The following is a 19,102-nucleotide window of genomic DNA, read 5'->3' as shown; positions in this document are numbered from 1 at the left end:
GACAGTGAGGTCCTCCAGCACCGGACTGTGTTTTTCTCTTAAGACCGTGCCCTGCCCCCTCCCTTCCCGGGAAGGCGTGCGCTGTTCTACCCGACTCTCCCAGTGACTTTAATGCACATCCTGAATGAAAGCTAAACTGAGTGTCTTTTTCCTTATGAACAATTCGAGCCCCAAGGACGCCTCAGCTTGTCTTCCCACCCCGTGCACCACTGCCATGTGACCGCAGTTCTCTCCTGGGCCCCCACCAGCCGCATGGCCGCTGTCACTGCTGCGGCGCCTGCGGTTCGGGTCTGCGCGCTGAGGGATGCGCTTGGGTCAGCTTTAAAATGTGTCCACAGATTGCCCGATTCTCCTTCCCTGCAAAGGGGGCGCCCGATTCCTCTCCTACGCCACTCGAGGAGGGCCTGGATTGCGGATGGCTTCTGACCATCAGAGGTGAGACAGAGGTGACCTTGTGACTCAGGGACCCCTGAGCCCAGGTCCTCCCAGACGGGTGGCTCTCTCCTAAGGGCTGCTCCTGGGTCATCTGTGCTAGGGGAAGCGGACACAGTGCCGTGAGGACATGGACACGAGGAACCCAGGTGCTGGGCCAACAGCTCTATGAGGGTGCCTTGCTGGAAGCCGGCCCTTCCTGATGGTGGCCCCTGCAGACACCTCACCTGCGGCCCCAGAACTTCCCAGGCTGGACCGCCCAGGGTGACCACTCCTGAGGTCTGCACCCACGAGGAAACAGCCATTGCTTTACAGCACTGAGCCTCAAGGTAGGTCATCCCGCGGCGGTAGCTGACTCACCCTTATTTAGGGCTCCTTCTTGACTTGGGCCTTTTTCCTGAAGTCCTTCCTCCAGAGTTTCCTTTCGTGAATTCCCGTGGGTGGCAAGCTCCCGTTTTGGGGTGTGGGAGGAGGAAATGTTTTCCTTTATGTAGCCTTCTGTCGGGAAAGCGTTCCTCTGGGTCGAGGCCGCCACCCTCTCCCGCCGGCCTCTGACGAGCTCCCGGTGGGCAACTGCTTTCGTCCTCGGGTTCTTTCATGATCTTGTGAGAGAAAAGGTGCATTTCTTCCTACCCAGCCTGGCCGGCATTTGTTGGGATTTCTGGATCAGAGAACTGGGGTTGTTAGACCGTTCTGGAAGACCCGAAGCCACTTTCCGTCCTGCAGCGCCCTGCCTTCCTTGTCCTCTTCTGGGAGTGCAGGCAGGGGAGTGCCCTTGACCCGCTGGGCCCGTTCTCCTTCCCGTCCTAAGCTCTCCTGGTTCACGGAGTCTCCAGCTGAAGATCTCCATCGGAGGCTGAGTCCACCTGAGTTTGTTTTTTGTTTTTTTTTTTTTAATATCTATTTGACAGACAGAGATCACAAGGAGGCAGAGAGGCAGGCAGAGAGAGAGAGGGGGAAGCAGGCTCCCTGCTGAGCAGAGCCCCATCCCAGGACCCTGAGATCATGACCTGAGCCGAAGGCAGAGGCTTTAGCCCACTGAGCCCCCCAGTCGCCCCCCACCTGAGTTTTTAATTTCAAGGTCAGTGTCACTCCCACGGGCTGTTTGCTGTTCCCCGCTTCCTTGTGCGTCTTTACCAACTCAGCTCACACTTTCCCAGAACAACAAACCATGAAGGCGATTCCTGGTTTATATTTCAAGAATCTCTTTTATTTCTTTCAACATATAAAAGTTACTGCATATTCTCTGATAATTCCAATATCTGAAATATGTACGGAATCTGTTCTTTCTGCTGGCTCTTGCGGTGGGCACGCTCCCAGTGGGTGGACAAGCTTAACTCAGATGCTTGTTTTCCTTGGACTTGACCTACAGGAGACCCCGGGACAGCGATTCCCAATCAGGGACGTTTCGACCACCGCCCGCCTTCGGACATTTGGCGACACCTTGAGACATTTCAGTTGTCACGACAGAGGGTGCAGCCCGGGGATGGCGTCACCGTCACAGCAAGACAGCACCCCCCACCCCGACTTAGCCCCGGGTGTCACCAGTGCTTCTGCCAGCAGTCTGGGACCTGCCAGCCTGGGGCCACCTGGGTTTCTTCTCTTGTGTCCGGGCCCACAGGTGCCTGGCTTCAGACCGCCAGCAGAGAGGACCGCAGACGGAGCACCGTGGACAAGGGCGGAAGGGTCCGCTGGCCACCGGAGGGGCCCTCTCCGCGGAAGTTCTCCCAATGAAAGACCGGCGGGGTGGGCCGCGCGAGCACGGCAGAGGGAACGCAGAAGCCCCAGGCGGGGCAGACGCCGCAGGGGACACCGCTGCCCCCCAGAGGCAGCCTCCTTCAGTGTTACAGCCCCTCCCGTTGCTGGGTTCTGTGGAGGAGGGTTGGGTCTGGGTGAGGGGGGTGAGGCCGGGAGGGGGTGTTCTAGGAGACCTTTGCAAAGACCAGAGGTGGAGGCTGGCTGCCGGGCTGGGGGCCGGCTACCGGCCGTGCCTGGGGAGGGCGGTGGAGGCTGAGCCTGGGGGCTGCCCTGAGTGACAGGGGCACGGGAGGTTAAGAGCAGGGGCGGGGTCAGTGCTCAGGTTTGGAAAGGTCACTGGTTGCACTTGGAGAGCCCGTGAAGGGACTCTGAGCACGACGGTGGGCTCAGGGTCTGGGCTGTTGCGGAGGGACTGGTCTTGGGAGGAAGGGTGAAGAGCGGGTCCAAGAGCTCCTGGTGGGCGGGTCTCAGACGGCCAGCGGGGACGATTTCTCCGGGACTGGCCCTTGCCCTGAATGTCCCAAAGGGTGCTGGGGGCCCTGTCTCACCTTTCAGGGCCCCACTCCCCCTCTTGGTTCTCCTCCCCTAGAGCCTGCATGGGTCTAGGCCTGGGGGTCTTTGGGGCCCCAGAAGAGCCCTACCCCATCCTCCAAGGAGGGCAGCTTGCATGCTGGACAGTCCCCCACCCTCTGTAAGCCCTGAGCACGGTGTGGGGAGCCCAGAGCTGGAGCTGGCAGGGAGCCAACAGCTGCTCTGCACCTGGGACCCCTTCTCCGCAGCCAGGACCCTCTGTGGCCGTGGGAGTCCATGTGCCTAAACTCCCTGGGTTTATGGGGTCTCTCCATACTCACCTCATGCCTGGTGCCCCCCACTGCACAACCCAACGGGGATGTCCTGTCCACAGTGTGGGAGGTGAGTTCCTGTGGGGACTGGGGCCCAGCTCACAAGGCCCCTCCTGGGGTGGAGGCTCCCCTCTGGGGGGCCTGGTATAGGGCTGGGGAGTTGTCTCTGACAAGGGCCCTGCCTCGTCTCTTCCTGAGCCCTCTAGGTTTCCAAGTCTGATGCCAAGCTAGGGGTGGGAACAGGGCGGTCCCTACACCTGGGAACCTCGAGTCATGTGAGCAGGCCCTGGCAGGGGACCTGGGGGGATCACCTGGGAGGCCCATGCTGACATCTCTTGTGGGGACAGACCTCCCTGGGGGAGGGGCGCACCACAGCTGCCCTGTTGACTGTATCCTGCCCTGGCCAGGGTGCCTGGTGGGCCCAAGGCCCAGAGCATGGGTCACAGGCCGCTCTGCGGGCTCGTGAGCATTAACCCAAGTTGTTTTAAGGCCTGGGGTCGGTGAGGGGGAGCAGGCAGGCCGCCTCGGCCCAGGTATGAACTCTGAGAGCTCACCCCCGGAGCTCCCCCAGGACCAGACACCCCTTCCATCAGCCCCTCAGGGAGGGAAGATGGCCTTGGGCTCCTGGACCCAATCTCCTGCTGGGCCCCAGGCCGCACACCTCGCAGGAGACCAGCCCTGGCCCTGGCCACGGCTGGGCAGTTCCAGGCGTTGTGTACGAGGCACCCTCTGCTGGCTGCGGCCAGAAGTGCAGCCTAGTGGGACCAGCACCTTCCACTGGACACCCCAGGTCAGAGAGGCCAGGCCACCTGTGACCATGGCAGAGCTGCCTGAGATCCGGCAAACAATGGGTGGTGTCTCCCGCGGTCCACTGACGGCAACTGCACAGCTTCAGGCTGTCAGCACAATGCAGCCCCAGCCCGGTTCAGCCCCCCGAGGCCAGGAGGGAGCCCGTTTCTGGGGCCGCGGAGTGCTCTCGCGCACGGCCCACCCACCGGCTCCGCTGGGGGCTGCAGGGGAGCCCAGACGGTGCGAGGGGACGGAAACTGGGCCCAGGCCAGTCAGGTGGTCTTCAGCCCAGTGGGGCTCAGAGAGGGGCCTGCGCGTGCTGACCACCACGGCAGGCCGAGAGCGGGTCAGGGCCCCCCAGCAGCTAGAGGAAGGTGGAGTCCAAGGGCCCAGCGTCCTGCTGGCTGAGCGCGCGCGCCTCGAACAGCTGCTTGATCAGCGCAGATTTCTCCTGCTCCAGCTGCGTGATCCGCTCACTCTTGTCCGTCACCTCCTGGGCAGGTAGGAGGTCGGTCAGGGTCCCGCAGGCCTCCGGCCCCCACCCTCAGCCCTCCCCGCACTCACCTGGGTGAGGAGCCGGTTCTGCTCCTTCAGCATGAGCACGGTCTGCTGCTGCCAGCCTGGGGCTGAAGGTGAGGAGGGGGCCGGGCACGGGGGCCCTGAGGACAATGAGGGCGGAGCCTGCGGGAGGGCATGGTCAAGCAGGTCAAGCGGGCCTGGCATCCCCGGGCACAGCCTCCAGGGCAAGGGGGAGGGGTGGCCCCACACTGGGCACAGGTGCTGGGTGGCACAGGGGACACTCACCCGGCCGGCACAGGCCGCAGCCAGCAGCTCCCCCAGGCACCGGGCCACCTCCTGTACCTTGGGCAGCAGCCGGCCCAGCGGGAGGGGGCTCCCCTCAGCGCCCACGTCCTGGGAGGGAAGCAGGAGAGGGGAAGTCATCGAGCAGGACCGGCCACAGATCAGCCACCGTGCCCCGGGGGGACCTTCACAGGGGCCGCTCCCGGCCCCAACCTGAGTGACTGCTCAGAGCAGACAGGGAGCCCACGGGTGTCACCGCTGGGGGACGCCTGCCCCAGGGCATGCGCAGTGCGTGTGTGTTGGAGGGGTCCCAGCACCCTGGCACCACCCGTGCTCACGATGGGTCTCAGGACAGGGACGGGCAGCCCTGGGGCAGCACTCACGGCGCGGGCCCTGCTCTGGCCCAGGCGGCGCCGGCGCTCCCGCACACGCTGGAGCTGCTGCTGGTACCAGTCGCGGCCGCGCGCCATCATCTCCAGGCCCTGCAGCAGCACCTCCTTCTCCTGCTCCAGCTCCTGCATCTGCTTCAGCTGCCACGCGCGGGGAGGCCACGTGCTCATGAGGAACCCCGGCCACACACGGCAGACCAGCCCCACCAGCGCTGACCTGCCCACACCTGCACCCCATAGGACACCACCTGCCCTCACCCCCCCGCGCACCTTCTCCCGGGGAGCAGGCGAGCTGGGCCGTTCTGGGGAGGGGCCGTGCGTGCTCCGCAAGCCGCCACACACCCAGGCCCCCTCCTCCCTGAAGGCCTTCTTCATCTGGCCTTGAGCCGTCCCTCCAGTGGATTCAAGCCCGCGAGGGGAGACATGTTTATAACCAACTGCCATGCCAGCCCCCCCGGAACCCAGGCTTGGTGGCTACCTCCCAGGAGGAGGGCTGGTCCAGGAGACCAAGCGTGGGCCAAGTCCCATCCCAGGCAACATGGACAATCCCCCAGAGCCCTCACCCACCAGGTCACAGTCCACGCCGTTGGTGATGGTGTGCCTCCGACGCTCCCCTCGGGCACGGGGAACCCGAAGGGCATCGCCCAGGCCGAGCTCCCGGGGCCTGCAGGCCAGTGCACCTGTGGAGGGAGGCAAGACTCTGGCTCGTTTCCAGGCCTGCCTAGTCAGGCCCAACACCTCCACCCCAAGCCTGGCAGTGCAAAGCTGGGTGTCCAGGCCGACATGCCTCTGGGCATGCTCATGGGCAATTTGGGGCCTCTGCACAGAGCCCCCCCATCTCAACCCATCCCTAGGCCACCGCCTAGCCCTGTACACACCTTGCCTCTGTGGGGTCCAGTTCCTCACTCGATCCCCACACCCCCATACTGGGAGGGCCGTGTGGCCCTTGAGGCTGCAGGTTTGTACACACAACAGAGATGTGTGTGCCCACAGAGTGCCCCAGCATGAGTGCCCAAGGGCAAGCGCATCGCCCAGTTTGGGCATTCCCCCCCCCCGGTACCCAGAGGACTTGTGTACCCTGCAGGGGCTCAAAGGGAATAGGGTGAGCGAGCAGGGCCCCGGGCTTCCCGGCTCTCCTTGTCTGCCAGGGCCTTTAAGGGTGACTAGAGTCCGAGCCGGTGAAGTGGGAGGGCCCAGACCGAACTCCTCCCAGGAAGGGTAAAACACGACCTTGGGCCGGCATACACCTCACTCTGACGTAACCTAGTAGCTCCTACGGCTTAGGGACCCCTGCAGCGGAGTCGGCTTGGGGGTGAAGAGCCAGCAGGTCCAGCTGGCTTCCCTGGGGGATGGGAGTGTATGCAGGACGACACAAGAGGGGGGGAGTGGATCCCTGGCCTTGTCCTCCTACACCGGGCTCAGCCTCACAGGCTATGCCCCCAGCACTGGCTAAGGGGGGTGGGGGGTGATGCAAGAAGCGGACACGTCCACCGGGTCGGCACCAGGTGACAGGGCAGGCCTCCAGGCAGCCTCGGCGGACAGGCTACAAGCAAGCCCAGAAATCACGTCCCAACCTGCCTGTGCTACACGGCGGGCAGAGAAGACACAGTGGAGGGACGCTGGGGGGCGGGGAACTGCCGCAGAACACCTGGGCTTGGTCTGGGGGCAACTTCAGATGACAGCACCCTGGGTGGATGACCAGCAGGTGCAGGCAGCCCTGAACCCATCTGGGCCTGAGCCAGCAGCCTGTACCCACTGGGTCTGGGTGCACTGAGCTCCAATAGCGCCAAAGAAGGGGGCCCTGGATCTCCGGGGTGGGGGTCTCTCCCTTCCTGGGAAGCTGGGGGATCTAGGAGTGCCGATTTGGACTCCACGCACATGCCACGCCTCTGGGTCTGGGCCTCTGTCTGTAAAGGGGACAGTGAGAGGCTGGCCTGAGCCTCAAGCTGCCCCATGATGAGCACGTGTCACCTGCCCAGCCCTGTGTCGAATCCTCAGGAAGGCACAGCAGGTGACCTCGGGCCACCCAGGGCCCCAGGACAGAGCATGGCTGGGCCACAAGTCGGAGGTCCCCAAACCCCAACCCCACGCTGATTTTCAGGTATGTGGAGCCTTGGGGACGGCTCCAGCCATGCACCCAGGAGTGCCCTCCCGCCTCCACAGACCACAGTCACAGAGGGGCTGGCCACTGAGTAGCAGGGAGAGCCCCCACCCTGTGACGGGCTGGGGGACAGCTTTGCCACAGAGCCTGGGAGCCAGTCACGGGGCTGGGAAATACGGGCAAGGTTGGGGCAGAGGCCCAGTGAGGCCGGCGGGGCGGTGGAGGCACAGGAAGGGCTGGCCGTTGCAGTGGTGGGGGTGCTGCACGGAGGCAGAATGCGTTGTGGGAAGGGGACCCCACCCCATCCATAAGGCAGCTGCTATTCCCAGAGCAGACACTGGAGGGGCCCACAGGGGTCATCCAGCCATCTTCCTGTCACTGCCCACTGCACGGAAGCCAGGCAAGGACCCAGCTGGCCACCCCCTCAGATAGGGGCAGGGGCAGGGAGTAGTTTGCTGCATTTGGGTCCTTCTCTGGTGTCAGCCTGATAGGCCTTGAAGACTGGGCTGGAGACCCACCTACCATGTCAAGCTTCCTGGCAACCCCTCCAGGTCTTCCTGGGAGAGTCCATCCTGCCTCGTGGGGGAGGCAGTGAGCCCAGCCCTCTTGGTAGAGCTGCCAAAGTAAGGACCCAAGAAAGGTGGAAGGGGCCTTCTCAGTGCGGGGGACCCTCTCTCCTCTGAACTAGAGGCAAACTCCTCAGCCTAGGCTGTTATTCGAGACGCGACTGAGGGCCTTAGTGTCTCTCCAGGTGTGGGGCAGGAATCCCCAGTGCTCAGCGCTGGCTGGGTAGGGCGACTTCCTGGGGAAGTCTGGAGTCACCCCCCAGCCCCTAGGCCCCGGTGGCCTCCCCCACGGTGGCGGAGGAGGGGCTCCCTGCCTCCTGGCCTCGCAGCACACCGGGAAAGGCAAGAGGCCCCTTCCCTCTGGGCGCTCACGGCCCTCGGGCTCACTCGGCGGCCCGCCTCCGCCCCCTGCGGCACGAGAAGCACCCGCAGCACCTCTCCGGCTCTGGCCTGAGGCGCAGGTCGCGGGGGTCGGCGGCAGGGTGGGGGGCGGAGGGCAGCTACCAGGCGGGGCCGCGGGCCGCCCCGCACTCACCAGCGTCCGCGCTCGGGCTCCGCTCCAGCGCCGCGCCCTGGGGCCGCTCGGGCTCCGCGGGCCCGCACAGCTTCTCCAGGCTCCGGGCGGCGCCGCCGGGGCCGGCCGCCGGGGGCCGCGAGCCCAGGGGTAGGGGCTTCCTCTCCAGGACCGTCCGCGGCTCGTCGGCCGGCGCGAACATCAGGCGCGGCGGCGGCGGCGGACCCCCGGGCCGCGTCGGGCAGCCCCCCCGGGCCGGGGCGCGCGCCTGGCCCCGCGGGCCGCCGTCGGCGCTCAGCAGCGAGGTGCGCAGGCCGGCCACGAAGCGCTCGAAGGTCAGGTAGCCGCTGGCCGGGGCCACCCGGCGCAGGCCCTCCAGCACGCCGCGGGGCAGCTCGTGCGCGTCGGCGCCCTGCCAGCGGGACTCGATCTCGCGCAGGTGCACGCAGCCGCGCCGCCGGTCGTCCAGGATGTCGAACAGGGTGCGCAGGCTCTGCAGGAAGGCGCGCGGCAGCCCCTCGGTGCCCGGCGCGGCCGGCGGCCCGCGGCCCGCCTCGGCCATCGCGGCTCCGGCCATGGGCGGCCGCCGCCGGCTGCGGCCCCGGCTGCGGCCCCGGCTCCGACTCCGGCGGCGTCCCCGGCCGCGGCCCAGGCTCGGTCCCGCCGCGACAATAGCGGCGACTTTTTGAATGGACCCTCCTCGTGGCGTCGGCGCTCATTAGCATCCGCGGCGGCCATTGGCCGAAGCAGTCCCGTCTGCTCTCGGATTGGCTGAGAGGCCGCCAGCCTGGTTTGATTTTCCCCCGCGGGCCCCGCCCCGCGCGCTCCCGCCGCCGTGCGGGCTGCGGCCGGGGAGCGCCGAGGCCCCGCCCCGGCGGGCGGCTGGGGGAGCCTGGGTCCCGCAGCTCGGCCTCCCCTCGGCCTCGCGGGTCGGGGAGGGACCCCGGAGCGGACCCCTTTCTGCTCCCCCTGCCACCCGCAGCCCTCTCGCCGCGGTTCGGCCCTCTCCGAGGGGCGGGGCCTACGGAAAACCTGTCCCCGGTGACCTCGCGGGGGTAAGGACGGGAAGCACACCTCCTCCAGGGAGTCACCTTCCCCGTCTGGCTTCCCTGGGGACTCTTCGCTCTCCTGGCCCAGGCACCCCGCCTCTGGGGCCCATTTACCGGGACAGTCCCAAGAGGTCTATGGGCTCCCGCCAGCTGGGCGCTTCCCCTCACAGAGGCCTCTCTGTCCACACTGCTGCTAGCTCCTCGCCTTGTCCCTGGGGATAGCCTGGCCTTTCCTGCCTACGGCAGGACAAAGCCACTTTTTCCTGTGTCCCCAGATCCCCATCTGCCGACCAGCTCTCCTCCGCTTCCAAAGTCCTCTGCTCCGGCCTCTTCCTCTGGCTGGACACTTTCTCCAGTGGCTCCGACTCTTCAGGCCAGCCAGGCAGCCCTGTGTCCCCAGTGGCCCCTGCTTCATTTCCAGCCAGGATCCAGTCCTTCTGTCTGGCCAGTCTGGGAGGGGGCTGGGGCTTAGCTGGCGGTGTCTTCAAGAAGAGAACTTCCGGGCGCCTGGGTGGCTCAGTGGGTTAAGCCTCTGCCTTCGGCTCAGGTCATGATCTCAGGGTCCTGGGATCGAGCCCCACATCAGGCTCTCTGCTCAGCAGGGAGCCTGCTTCCCCCTCTCTCTCTGCCTGCCTGTCTGCCTACTTGTGATCTCTCTCTGTCAAATAAATAAATAAAATCTTAAAAAAAAAAAAAAGAGAGAGAGAGAACTTCCTCCTGTTAGGGTAGTGAATTGAATTTCCTCCTGCCCAAGAATGCGAGGTCAGCGGGGCCAGGTGCTCTGTTCGTGAGAGCTCCTCCCATCAGGGCTTCCTGACTCCGTTTTAAACGAGGCTTCCCTTTATTAATTTCACAGCCCTTGAAGTTGGGGTTCCATTGTGGTAAGGAATTTTGGAAGGACCTAGAAAGCTGGAGCCTGGGGTTCCCCATGGAGTCCGATCCACCCCTGCCTTCCCCTTTAGTGACAGGACGGGACAAAGTTCCAGCATTTCAAGCTGTTTGATCCGCCGTTGTCTCCCTCTCCTACTCTCCTTCCAGCACAGCCTGCCCGGGGCCCCCATGCTTAGGATCCGCAACCGCCCCCACCTCTGGGCCCTTGCACACGGTAGCTCTCCCACTGGGAACACCCTTTCCCTCTCTGCTCCGGGCTGATCACTCTGCATCCTTTGACGCTCCACTCGGGCACCTGACCCACACCTTGAAAGTGATGTGTCCTGATCTTCACAGCATGAGGCTGCCTTCTTCTCGTGATGGTGCTTCTCTCCCCATGTGTGCCTCCCTGTGCTTTCTGGAAGTAGGACAGGGCCACCCCACAGCCTAGAATCGGTCTGGCCCACACTGGAGGCTTGGTGGGTAGCCCACACATGGGAAGCCTCATCCTGGAAGTCACAGTGGAAATGCCCCACCCTTAGGTGGGATGGGGAGGCCTGGAGACAGCTCTGTGGGGGTTCTTGGGGGTGTGGAGGCCAGTGGTCAGCAGCAGCAAGCCTTGCTGCTACAGACAATGGGACAGTGGGGCAGCAACACCCAGGCCAGGCCCCTGCGAGCCTGAGCCCACCGTGCTGAAAAAAGAAGGTCTTCTCCGAGCATCAGGAACCATGGGACAGGAGGCCCTGGGTCTGTGGGTTTCTTGATGGGCTTCCCTGGCGAGGCACTGCTGGAAGGTACGAAGACACTGGAGTCAGTGCCAGCTGTGGGGGTGGGACTGAGGCATGGTCCTCGTGTACTTCCCATCCTGCATTCTGACCACTTCCTCCTTCTACCCCACTTTCCAGCCTGACCCAACACTTTCCTAGCTCCGCACCTTTCAGTGTCACTGTCACCCCCAGGGTCTTCCCAGACCCCCAGCCCAAGTGGGGCCCTTGTGGTTTTTGAGGTGCCAGTCCCAGCTGTAATTACGTTCTTACTGTGCCAGCTTGGAGCTCCGTGGAGGTGGACAGTGGAGCCCTCTGTCCCCTTAGACAGTCCCTGTGCCTGTTCTAGGTTCTCTGGTCCCCATGCTGCAGGCACAACTGGGGGCCTGTGCTGGCCTCTGGACCCTGGCTCGCCTGAACCCTCTGGATGAAGCCCCAGGGCACAAGGGAGGTGACTCCTGGGCCACAAACCCACCTTTGCCAGGCTGTCCAGGAGCTTGTTACTCACCTGTCCCTCACTGGCAGCCCCTGCCATCTGTCCAGGTGGGCCAGCTCTCCTTCTCTGGCCCTTCAGGTGCCTCCGGCTGCCCAGCCTCAACTGTCCGAATCCTTCTGATCTCAGCCCCATACCGCAACTTGAAGCGAGATTTGGGGGCCATTCTGAGGATGAGCTTTGAGATCATGTGATACCTGCCTTCAAGGGCACATATGAGGGGCTGAGAGCCCTCTGGACTCTAGCCCCCACTCTGCTGCTGGGCTCCCTACCCCCCACGCGCACCTCCACCTCTAACATGTGCCCTTCGGCTACCCAAACTATTGAAGCAGACCATTTGTTCATTCAGCAAGCGCTCCCTGAACGTTTGATGTAGTGCAGGCACTGAGCTAGGTGTGGGCTCCAACACTCGTTCATTCATTCCACAAACATTTACTGAGCACATACTGTGTGCTGGGCATTGATCTAAGGTGAAGGGGCAGAGCAGTGAACCAAATTACCTCCAGCTGTCGGAGTTTCCCTTCCTTGGGGCACTTGGGCAGTGGAGAACACAGAAAAGCAGGAAGGCAGGGCGCCTGGGTGGCTCAGTGGGTTAAGCCGCTGCCTTCGGCTCAGGTCATGATCTCAGGGTCCTGGGATCGAGTCCTGCATCGGGCTCTCTGCTCAGCAGGGAGCCTGCTTCCCCCTCTCTCTCTCTGCCTGCCTCTCTGATTACTTGTGATCCCTCTCTGTCAAATAAATAAATAAAATCTTAAAAAAAAAAAGAGAGAGAAGCAAAGCAGGAAGGAACAGAGACGAATGGGAGGATGCTGTCTGAGCCAGCGTGACCTGGGAGGGTCTCCCCAGGGAGGCAACACAGGAGCAGAGACCTGGAGAAGTGGGCCGGGAAGTCACTTTCTGGGAAAGAGTAGCCCAGGCAGGAGGAACAGCAAGTGCGAAGGCCCAGAGGCAGGCCCAAGGTTATCCTTGGAAGGTAACTTCTTTCGGGTCCACCAGGACTTCTAGTGGGCCCCCCGGGGGCTGTGGGAAGCTGGACGTCCTAACCCAGGAAGGGGGTTTGTGGGAGTCCCTTTGTGTAGAACCCACGTGCGGGGAGACACAGTTGCCTGAACAGGGCTTAGCTGCGGCAGGCCTAAGAAAGATGTTACTTTTCGTTTTGGGTCCCAAAGTGCCATTTGAATTTGTTTTAACTCTGTACATGTATTGCTTTTAGACTTAAAAAAACTAATTTTTTAGAAGAAAGCTTTATCCCCAAATGGCCAAAGTTACTCTCCATTTTCCCCAAGGGCGTTTATAAACAGTAAGATGTCTATATCAATTGATCATTTTTAAATAAACAGCAAGATATTTAAAGTCTGATAGTTAACATAATGTGACGGGGCGAAGGGCCGCTCCTGAGCCGTTCCGGGTACCCGGCAATGAGGAGGGAGCCCCCAAGGCGGCAGGGCGGCCTTCTTGGGGGTCCTGGGTGGCCTCTAGACTCCCGACTCTACCGATGGTCTGGCTCGGCCCAGCCGCCAGCAGTCGCGGTCCAACACGGCCACGTGCGGGGACAGACCCCAGCCTCGCCCTCGGGTGCCCGGACGGCAGGGCTGTGGGTTCAGAGCGGGGTGCAGTGGAGCCGAAGGCAGCCCTCACGCGCCCGGGCCGGGGAGCTCGCGGGACCCGGGAGGGGCTTCCCCGGACCGTACGCCTCAGGCGTCCCTAGCGCCCTGCCTCGGGGCCCCTCCTCAGGGTGCGGCGGGCGAGATCCCGGACAGGGGCGGGGTCACAGCCGGACAGGGGCGGGGCGCTCGGGGCGCTCGGGGGCGGGTTCGAGGCGGGGCGGCCCGGTCCCGCCCCTCCGGGGTCGTCACCGCCCGCTGGATCCCGTGACGCCCGTCGGAGCGCGCGGGTCACGAGTGCCCGCGCGGCCGGTGGCGGCGACATGGCCTCGGAGCGGGAGGTGCGCGCCCGGCTGCAGCGCGCGGGCCAGGAACACCTGCTGCGCTTCTGCGCGGAGCTGCCGCCGGGGCCCCGCGCCGCGCTCCTGGCGGAGCTGGGGGCGCTGGAGCCGGAGGCGCTGCGCGAGCACTGCCGGCGCGCCGCTGCGGCCTGCGCGCACCCCCCGGGGCCGCCGCCCGACCTGGCCGCGCGCCTGCGGCCCCTGCCCCCCGAGTGCGTGGGCAGCGCGAGCCGGTGCGACCCGGAGATGCGGCGACTCTGGGAGGAGGAAGGTAAGCGGGGCGGGCCTGGCCGGCGGAGGGGGCCTGGCCCAGAGCGGGGCTGACCGGAGAGGTTGTACTTGGAGGAGTCGAGCGCACCTTACTCCTTGGTGGAGCCCCCTTTCACCCTCGGCTGGCGACGGGGCTGTGGGGCTCCAGACGCGGCCAGGGTGCAGCCGCCCCCGGAGGACTGGCCCTCGGGAGAGTGCTTCGTGCAGGCGCACCTGTCTGGCCAGCCGCCCAGCCCACAGGCGAATTGGCCGCAGGGAATCCTCGCGCAGTTGCACAGGCTCCGTTTCGCATCAGCGCTGGCCCAGGTGCACTCCTGGCCTCCTGGCCTGACAGGTGAGGCAGGCGCTCCTGGAGGGAAGCCTGCCCGAGGCCCCCGCTGCACTGCTCTGACCAGCTTGACCTGGTGTTGCCTCTGAGGGACCTAGGCTGGGAATGAACCTTGAAGCACATCATCAAGACCCCTGGTGGGTCCAGGACAAGGTGGGGCCCCACCTGGCCCACAGGGGATCAGAATGTTACTTGGGAATTTCTCTTCTGTGGCTGTCAGAAGTCTTCGAGTCCTAGACACATGTGTGGCTTGCTCCGAGGTGAACGGGGGGCTTATGTGGCGGTTCCCAGGTGTCCCCTCATGGTAGGCACCCCGCCTCTCCAGGTTTCCGCCAGATCTCCCTGAACAAGGTGGCCGTGCTGCTGCTGGCCGGGGGGCAGGGCACCCGCCTGGGCGTCACCTACCCCAAAGGCATGTACGAGGTGGGGCTGCCGAGCCGGAAGACCCTGTATCAGCTGCAGGCGGAACGGATTCGGCGGGTGGAGCAGCTGGCTGGCCAGCGCCACGGGACCCGCTGCATCGTCCCCTGGTGCGCCTTCTCTGCGGTACCTGGTCCCCAGAACAATCCCCTGTCCCCGCAGCATCCAGACTTGAATCCCAACCCCAGCCCGGACCCCAGGCCAGCTGCTGTTGGAGCCCTGTATCCCAGCGGCCCTGGGCCCTTCCAGTGGCCTGCTCAGCCTCGCCTCTCCTCGAAGGTACATCATGACCAGTGAGTTCACACTGGGGCCCACGGCCAAGTTCTTCAGGGAGCATGACTTCTTCCACCTGGATCCCAGCAACGTGATCATGTTTGAGCAGCGCATGTTGCCGGCAGTGACCTTCGACGGCAAGGCCATCCTGGAGCAAAAAGACAAAGTTGCCATGGCCCCAGGTATGCCACACCCCTGAGCCCAGGAAGGACTGCCTGGCCTAGAACAAGGAGCGAATTAGAGGTCGGGAGGACTGTGACAGAGGCCAGAATGTTATGCCTGACGGCTGTGGGGTCCCGGGTGAGTGGCCTCTCCTCTCTGGGCCTTGGTTCCTATCTGTCACATCAAACAACCAGAGTGCTACTTGGAGAGTGACGGAGAGCTGCCTCGGGTACAAGGTCCAGCCCCAAGGGGCCTCCCCTGCTTCCAGCATGCCCTGGACTAGATAAGGCTGAAGCCCAGGGGGATCCCTCGAAAATGATCCCTCTCTCCCTCTGCAGATGGCAACGGGGGGCTGTACTGTGCCCTGTCAGACCACCAGATTCTCGAGGACATGGAGCGTCGGGGAGTGGAGTTCGTGCACGTGTACTGTGTGGACAACATCCTCGTGCGGCTGGCTGACCCCGTCTTCATCGGCTTCTGCGTGCTTCGGGGCGCAGACTGCGGGGCGAAGGTGAGCCCGCCCTGCCGGCCTGGCCCCGCCCCCTCAAGCCCGCCCCGCCCCCGGCCCCGGCCTGCTTGGCCCCGCCGCAACCAGCCTTCCCAGCCCTGGCCTGGCCGCAGGTGGTGGAAAAGGCGTACCCAGAGGAGCCGGTGGGTGTGGTGTGCCAGGTGGACGGGGTCCCTCAGGTGGTGGAGTACAGCGAGATCAGCCCGGAGACTGCGCAGCTGCGCGGGCCCGACGGGAGTCTGCTCTACCGCCTGGGCAACATCTGCAACCACTTCTTCACGCGAGACTTCCTCCGGATGGTCAGCAGGTGTGCTCCGCAGGTGGCCGCCGGTGCTGGCCAGAGTGGCGTGTCGCCCGCACTGACCGGGGCCCCAGAGCCCCAGCGGGTGCTGTAAGGCTCTGGGCCGAGTTGGCCTGCTCTTCCGTGCGGAGGCCGTTGATTTCCGGCACCAGCTCTTACCCTGTGGCTCGCCCCCTGCCATGTCATCTGGGCAGGGATGTGGCCGGTGGGGCCTGTCCATCCCTCTCGGACTTGGTGGGGGGGGTTGGGGGGATACCCCCGCCCTCCCAGAGGCCGGGCTCAGCCCCCAGTGCTCCTGCCAGCTGTCTTGGGTGGCTGGGTGTGTGGAGAGGTGGGGGTGGGGCTCCCCGGGACATCCCATCTGAACTGTCTTTCCTTCTGTTGACCTCCTGTGCCCCCAGCGAGTTTGAGCCCTTGCTGAAGCCACACGTGGCTGTGAAGAAGGTCCCATACGTGGATGAGGAGGGAAATCCGGTAAAGCCGATAAAACCGAACGGGATAAAGATGGAGAAGTTTGTGTTTGATGTGTTCCAGTTTGCTAAGTTAGTGGCAGAAGTCATTCGTTTTTTTCTTTTTTTCTCTTTCTGTATCGGTGGTGGGTTCTGAGGCCTTGTTGGGCTGGGAAGTGGAGGCTTGCGGGGGGCGCAGTGGGAGTGCCCCTTTGCAGTGGGGAGTAGGGGCCGAAGCAGGCCCAGGGAGAAGGCCAGAGGAAACAGCCCCTATGGCGTGAGCCTGGCGGCGCCTGGGATGGCCGCGGTCTTCAGGGCCGGGAGACACCTGCGCCCCTCCGGAGCCCTCTGGCTGCTCCTGGCCTGCAGTGAGGAAGCTGTTTCCGGGCCAGCTGGGTGGGGACTTCGGGGGTTTGGCCCTCACCCTGGGGTCCGAGGATCTGGGGGTTTGGCTGGAGGGGATGGAAGGCCTTCATGCAGCCCCAGGGAAATCAGGAGCAAAGACATATGCGGTCCCTGTGGGGCCTCCCCCATGGAGGTGACCCCCACTTAGTCATCGGAACCCGGTGCAGCTTGCACCTGCCCAGGACCAAGGCCTCTGGGCCAGGACTTCCACTCACTAGTTCTTTCCCCCACAGGAGCTTTGTGGCCTTTGAGGTGTCCCGGGAGGAGGAGTTTTCTCCGCTGAAGAACGCAGCCTCAGCTGCCAGGGACAACCCCGCCACCGCCCGGCGTGCCCTGCTCATGCAGCATTACTGCTGGGCCCTGCGGGCAGGGGCCTGCTTCCTGGATGCTGGCGGGGCCCAGCTCCCGGAACTGCCTAGGTGAGTGTGGGTCTCAGCACGCTCCCCTAAGGACAAGGGTGTCAGGGTCCAGCCCCCAGCCCCAGGGCCTTGCTGGTTCTGCCGCGGCTTGAGCTGTGGCTGGGGCTCGAGCTTGAACCACGCTGAGTGCAGGTGGCCAGGGGTCCTGTCCGGCCATACAGAGACTGCCTGCAGCCTGGGGCCCAGCCCCTTGAGGTCAGCCCAGGACCTGGGGACGGGTGAGTGGCTGCCACCCTTCCTGACCAAGACCGAGGCGGGACATGTGGAAGCTGGCAAGGCAAGTCACACTTCAGGGCCGGCAAAGCACAGGACAGTAGGGTTCTGCGTCCTTGGTTGTCTGCAGCCGTCTCCTCCATCTGGAAGCCCAGGTGCTGTGGGCTGTTTTCCCAACCAAGTAAGAGCCTATCGCTTGGGCAGAGGCAGTCTGCTGAGGGCTCGGAGTATGCAGAAAAAGGGGGTTTAGTTGAGAAAAGAGCTTTGGGAGCAGGGTCAGGCAAGGACAGCCCCAGGACATGCGCCCAGGAACAGGTGCTGACCCATGGACTCCCACAGCCCGCCCGGCAGCAGAGAGCCTCCCGCCATCTGTGAGATCTCGCCCTTGGTGTCCTATTCCGGAGAGGTGAGAGCCTACCGGCCCACATGGGCTTTCTGGGGTGGGCCATGTGTGATCCGGAGGGGGACACTGGAGAGAAGAGGGTGCTAGGGCAGAAAGAGCTCTGACTCAGTTTACTGATAAGAAAATAGTTGTTATTTATTTATTTATAAGATTTTATTTATTTGACAAAGGGAGAGATCACAAGTAGGCACAAGAGAGGCAGGCAGAGAGATTGGGGGAAGCAGATTTCCTGCGGAGCAAAGAGCCCGATGTGGGGCTTGATCCAGGACCCTGAGATCATGACCTGAGCCGAAGGCAGAGGCTTTACCCACTGAGCCACCCAGGTGCCCCCCCCACCTTTTAAAGCGTTTATTTATTCCACAGAGAGAAGGCGAGAAAGGGAAGACAAGCAGGGGGAGTGGGAGAGGGAGAAGCAGGCTTCCCGCCGAGTAGGGAGCTCAACCCACGGCTCAGTCTCAGGACCCTGGGATCATAACCTGAGCCGAAGGCAGTTGCTTAACGACTGAGCCAGCCAGGAGCTCCGGAAAATAGTTTCTTTCTTTCTTTCTTTTTTTTTTTTTTAAGATTTTTTTTTTTTTTTTGGAAAGATATCAAAGGTGGGCAGAGAAGCGGGCGGTGGGAGGGGGGGGGAAGCATGCTCCCTGCTGAGCAGAGCCTGATGCGGGGCTCAATCCCAGGACCCTGGGATCATGACCTGAGCCGAAGGCAGAGGCTTCAACCCACTGAGCCACCCAGGCACCCCCCGGCAAATAGTTTCTTAAGATACAGAGGATCTTCCAGGGATGGGGTGGGTGGTGAGTTAAAATGCTGTCATAATCTTGGAGGAGCAGGGGAGTATCAGGTGGGGTCAGAGTTTGGGGTTCCAGCCAGGAAGATTTATGGACGCCTTGCTGAGTGACGAAAGCTGGCCCCAACCCTCTTGAGAAGATCTGGTGTGAGCTTGCCCAAAGGGTTCATCAGGGGTTGGGGCTAGAAATGGCGTCCAGTCCTTGCTCCTGGAAGCCTTTCTCACCCTACCCCACACTGGCTCAAGGTGAACTTGTAACCCCCTTAAGGACTGAGAGCTGAATAGCGGACATCATGACTTCCTTGTCTCCAGGGTCTGGAGCCGTACCTGCAAGGCCGGGAGCTCCGGTCCCCACTCATCCTGGATGAGACCCAGACCAGTGTCCTGCAGCCCTGACTCACTCCCGGGACTGCAAACCCCAGGGCCTCAGAGGTGGGGACACGGGGATCTCTACCAGGGTGGGGCCTTTCCCATCCTTGGTTCCGTGGAACACATACCCAAAAGCTGCTGTGGACCGAGGAGGGCTCTTTAGCTATTCTCTGGCCTGTGGGGTCTGGGTGGGAGACAGAGGTGTGGCATCCCTGGAGAGAGCAGTGACCCCCTGTCTGTTCGAGTAGAGACCTGAGGACCAGTGGCATCTCTAGCCCTGTATGCAGATCCACCTCCCAAGGGACACCAGACACTCGAGTTTTGCTGCAGATGCACACACGAGGCAAAGAGAATGGGACAGTATCCCTCTATCCACCTCGAAGGGTGCTACCGCCAAGGAGCTGCCCCCTCCCTCCTCCTCTAGCAGCTGAACCCTGTCAGGGCCCAGCCCCCACCCTCCCACCAGCTCCAGCCCACACACA

At 63.5% G+C, this 19,102-nt stretch overlaps 2 protein-coding genes across 4 annotated transcripts; one reads left to right on the top strand and one right to left on the bottom strand.

The window, feature by feature from the left end:
• Nucleotides 1–1,625: 1,625 nt before the first annotated feature.
• Nucleotides 1,626–8,769, bottom strand: SAPCD2 (suppressor APC domain containing 2). Its single transcript, XM_059410245.1, has 6 exons — nt 8,214–8,769; nt 5,579–5,691; nt 5,006–5,152; nt 4,626–4,733; nt 4,386–4,502; nt 1,626–4,314 (listed from the first exon to the last, which is right to left on the bottom strand). The coding sequence occupies exons 1-6, from the start codon at nt 8,767–8,769 to the stop codon at nt 4,186–4,188; spliced, it is 1,170 nt and encodes a 389-aa protein (XP_059266228.1). The 3' UTR covers nt 1,626–4,185.
• A 4,465-nt stretch (nt 8,770–13,234) lies between these two features.
• On the top strand, nt 13,235–18,962 carry UAP1L1 (UDP-N-acetylglucosamine pyrophosphorylase 1 like 1). Of its 3 annotated transcripts, XM_059410243.1 has the most exons (10): nt 13,238–13,584; nt 14,237–14,441; nt 14,611–14,786; nt 15,105–15,277; nt 15,388–15,581; nt 15,977–16,117; nt 16,663–16,848; nt 17,401–17,467; nt 18,564–18,683; nt 18,869–18,957. In XM_059410243.1, exons 1-9 carry the CDS (start codon nt 13,296–13,298, stop codon nt 18,645–18,647), a joined length of 1,515 nt encoding a protein of 504 aa, XP_059266226.1. In that variant the 5' UTR covers nt 13,238–13,295; the 3' UTR covers nt 18,648–18,683; nt 18,869–18,957. The 3 variants fall into 3 exon arrangements, with proteins under 3 accessions (XP_059266225.1, XP_059266227.1, XP_059266226.1); XM_059410242.1 differs by lacking the exon at nt 17,401–17,467 and having other exon boundaries at nt 13,235–13,584; nt 18,564–18,962; XM_059410244.1 differs by lacking the exons at nt 18,564–18,683; nt 18,869–18,957 and having other exon boundaries at nt 13,236–13,584; nt 17,371–17,458.
• Nucleotides 18,963–19,102: the final 140 nt, after the last annotated feature.

The sequence above is a fragment of the Mustela nigripes genome, chromosome 9, assembly GCF_022355385.1.
Source record: "Mustela nigripes isolate SB6536 chromosome 9, MUSNIG.SB6536, whole genome shotgun sequence".
NCBI classification, from domain to species: Eukaryota; Metazoa; Chordata; class Mammalia; order Carnivora; family Mustelidae; genus Mustela; species Mustela nigripes.
This window is presented reverse-complemented; position numbering and strand designations above follow the sequence as displayed.

Bases quoted from the DNA above. Each gene is read 5' to 3' on its own strand.
- SAPCD2 (XM_059410245.1), bottom strand. From the start codon at position 8,769: ATGGCCGGAGCCGCGATGGCCGAGGCGGGCCGCGGGCCGCCGGCCGCG. The intron at 5,153-5,578 runs GTGGGTGAGGGC...CGCGCGTGGCAG, and splicing joins ACGGCGTGGACTGTGACCTG to CTGAAGCAGATGCAGGAGCT. The intron at 4,734-5,005 runs GTGAGTGCTGCC...CTTCCCTCCCAG, and splicing joins GCCAGAGCAGGGCCCGCGCC to GACGTGGGCGCTGAGGGGAG.
- UAP1L1 (XM_059410242.1), top strand. From the start codon at position 13,296: ATGGCCTCGGAGCGGGAGGTGCGCGCCCGGCTGCAGCGCGCGGGCCAG. The intron at 14,442-14,610 runs GTGCGCCTTCTC...CTCTCCTCGAAG, and splicing joins ACCCGCTGCATCGTCCCCTG to GTACATCATGACCAGTGAGT. The intron at 16,849-18,563 runs GTGAGTGTGGGT...CCTTGTCTCCAG, and splicing joins CAGCTCCCGGAACTGCCTAG to GGTCTGGAGCCGTACCTGCA.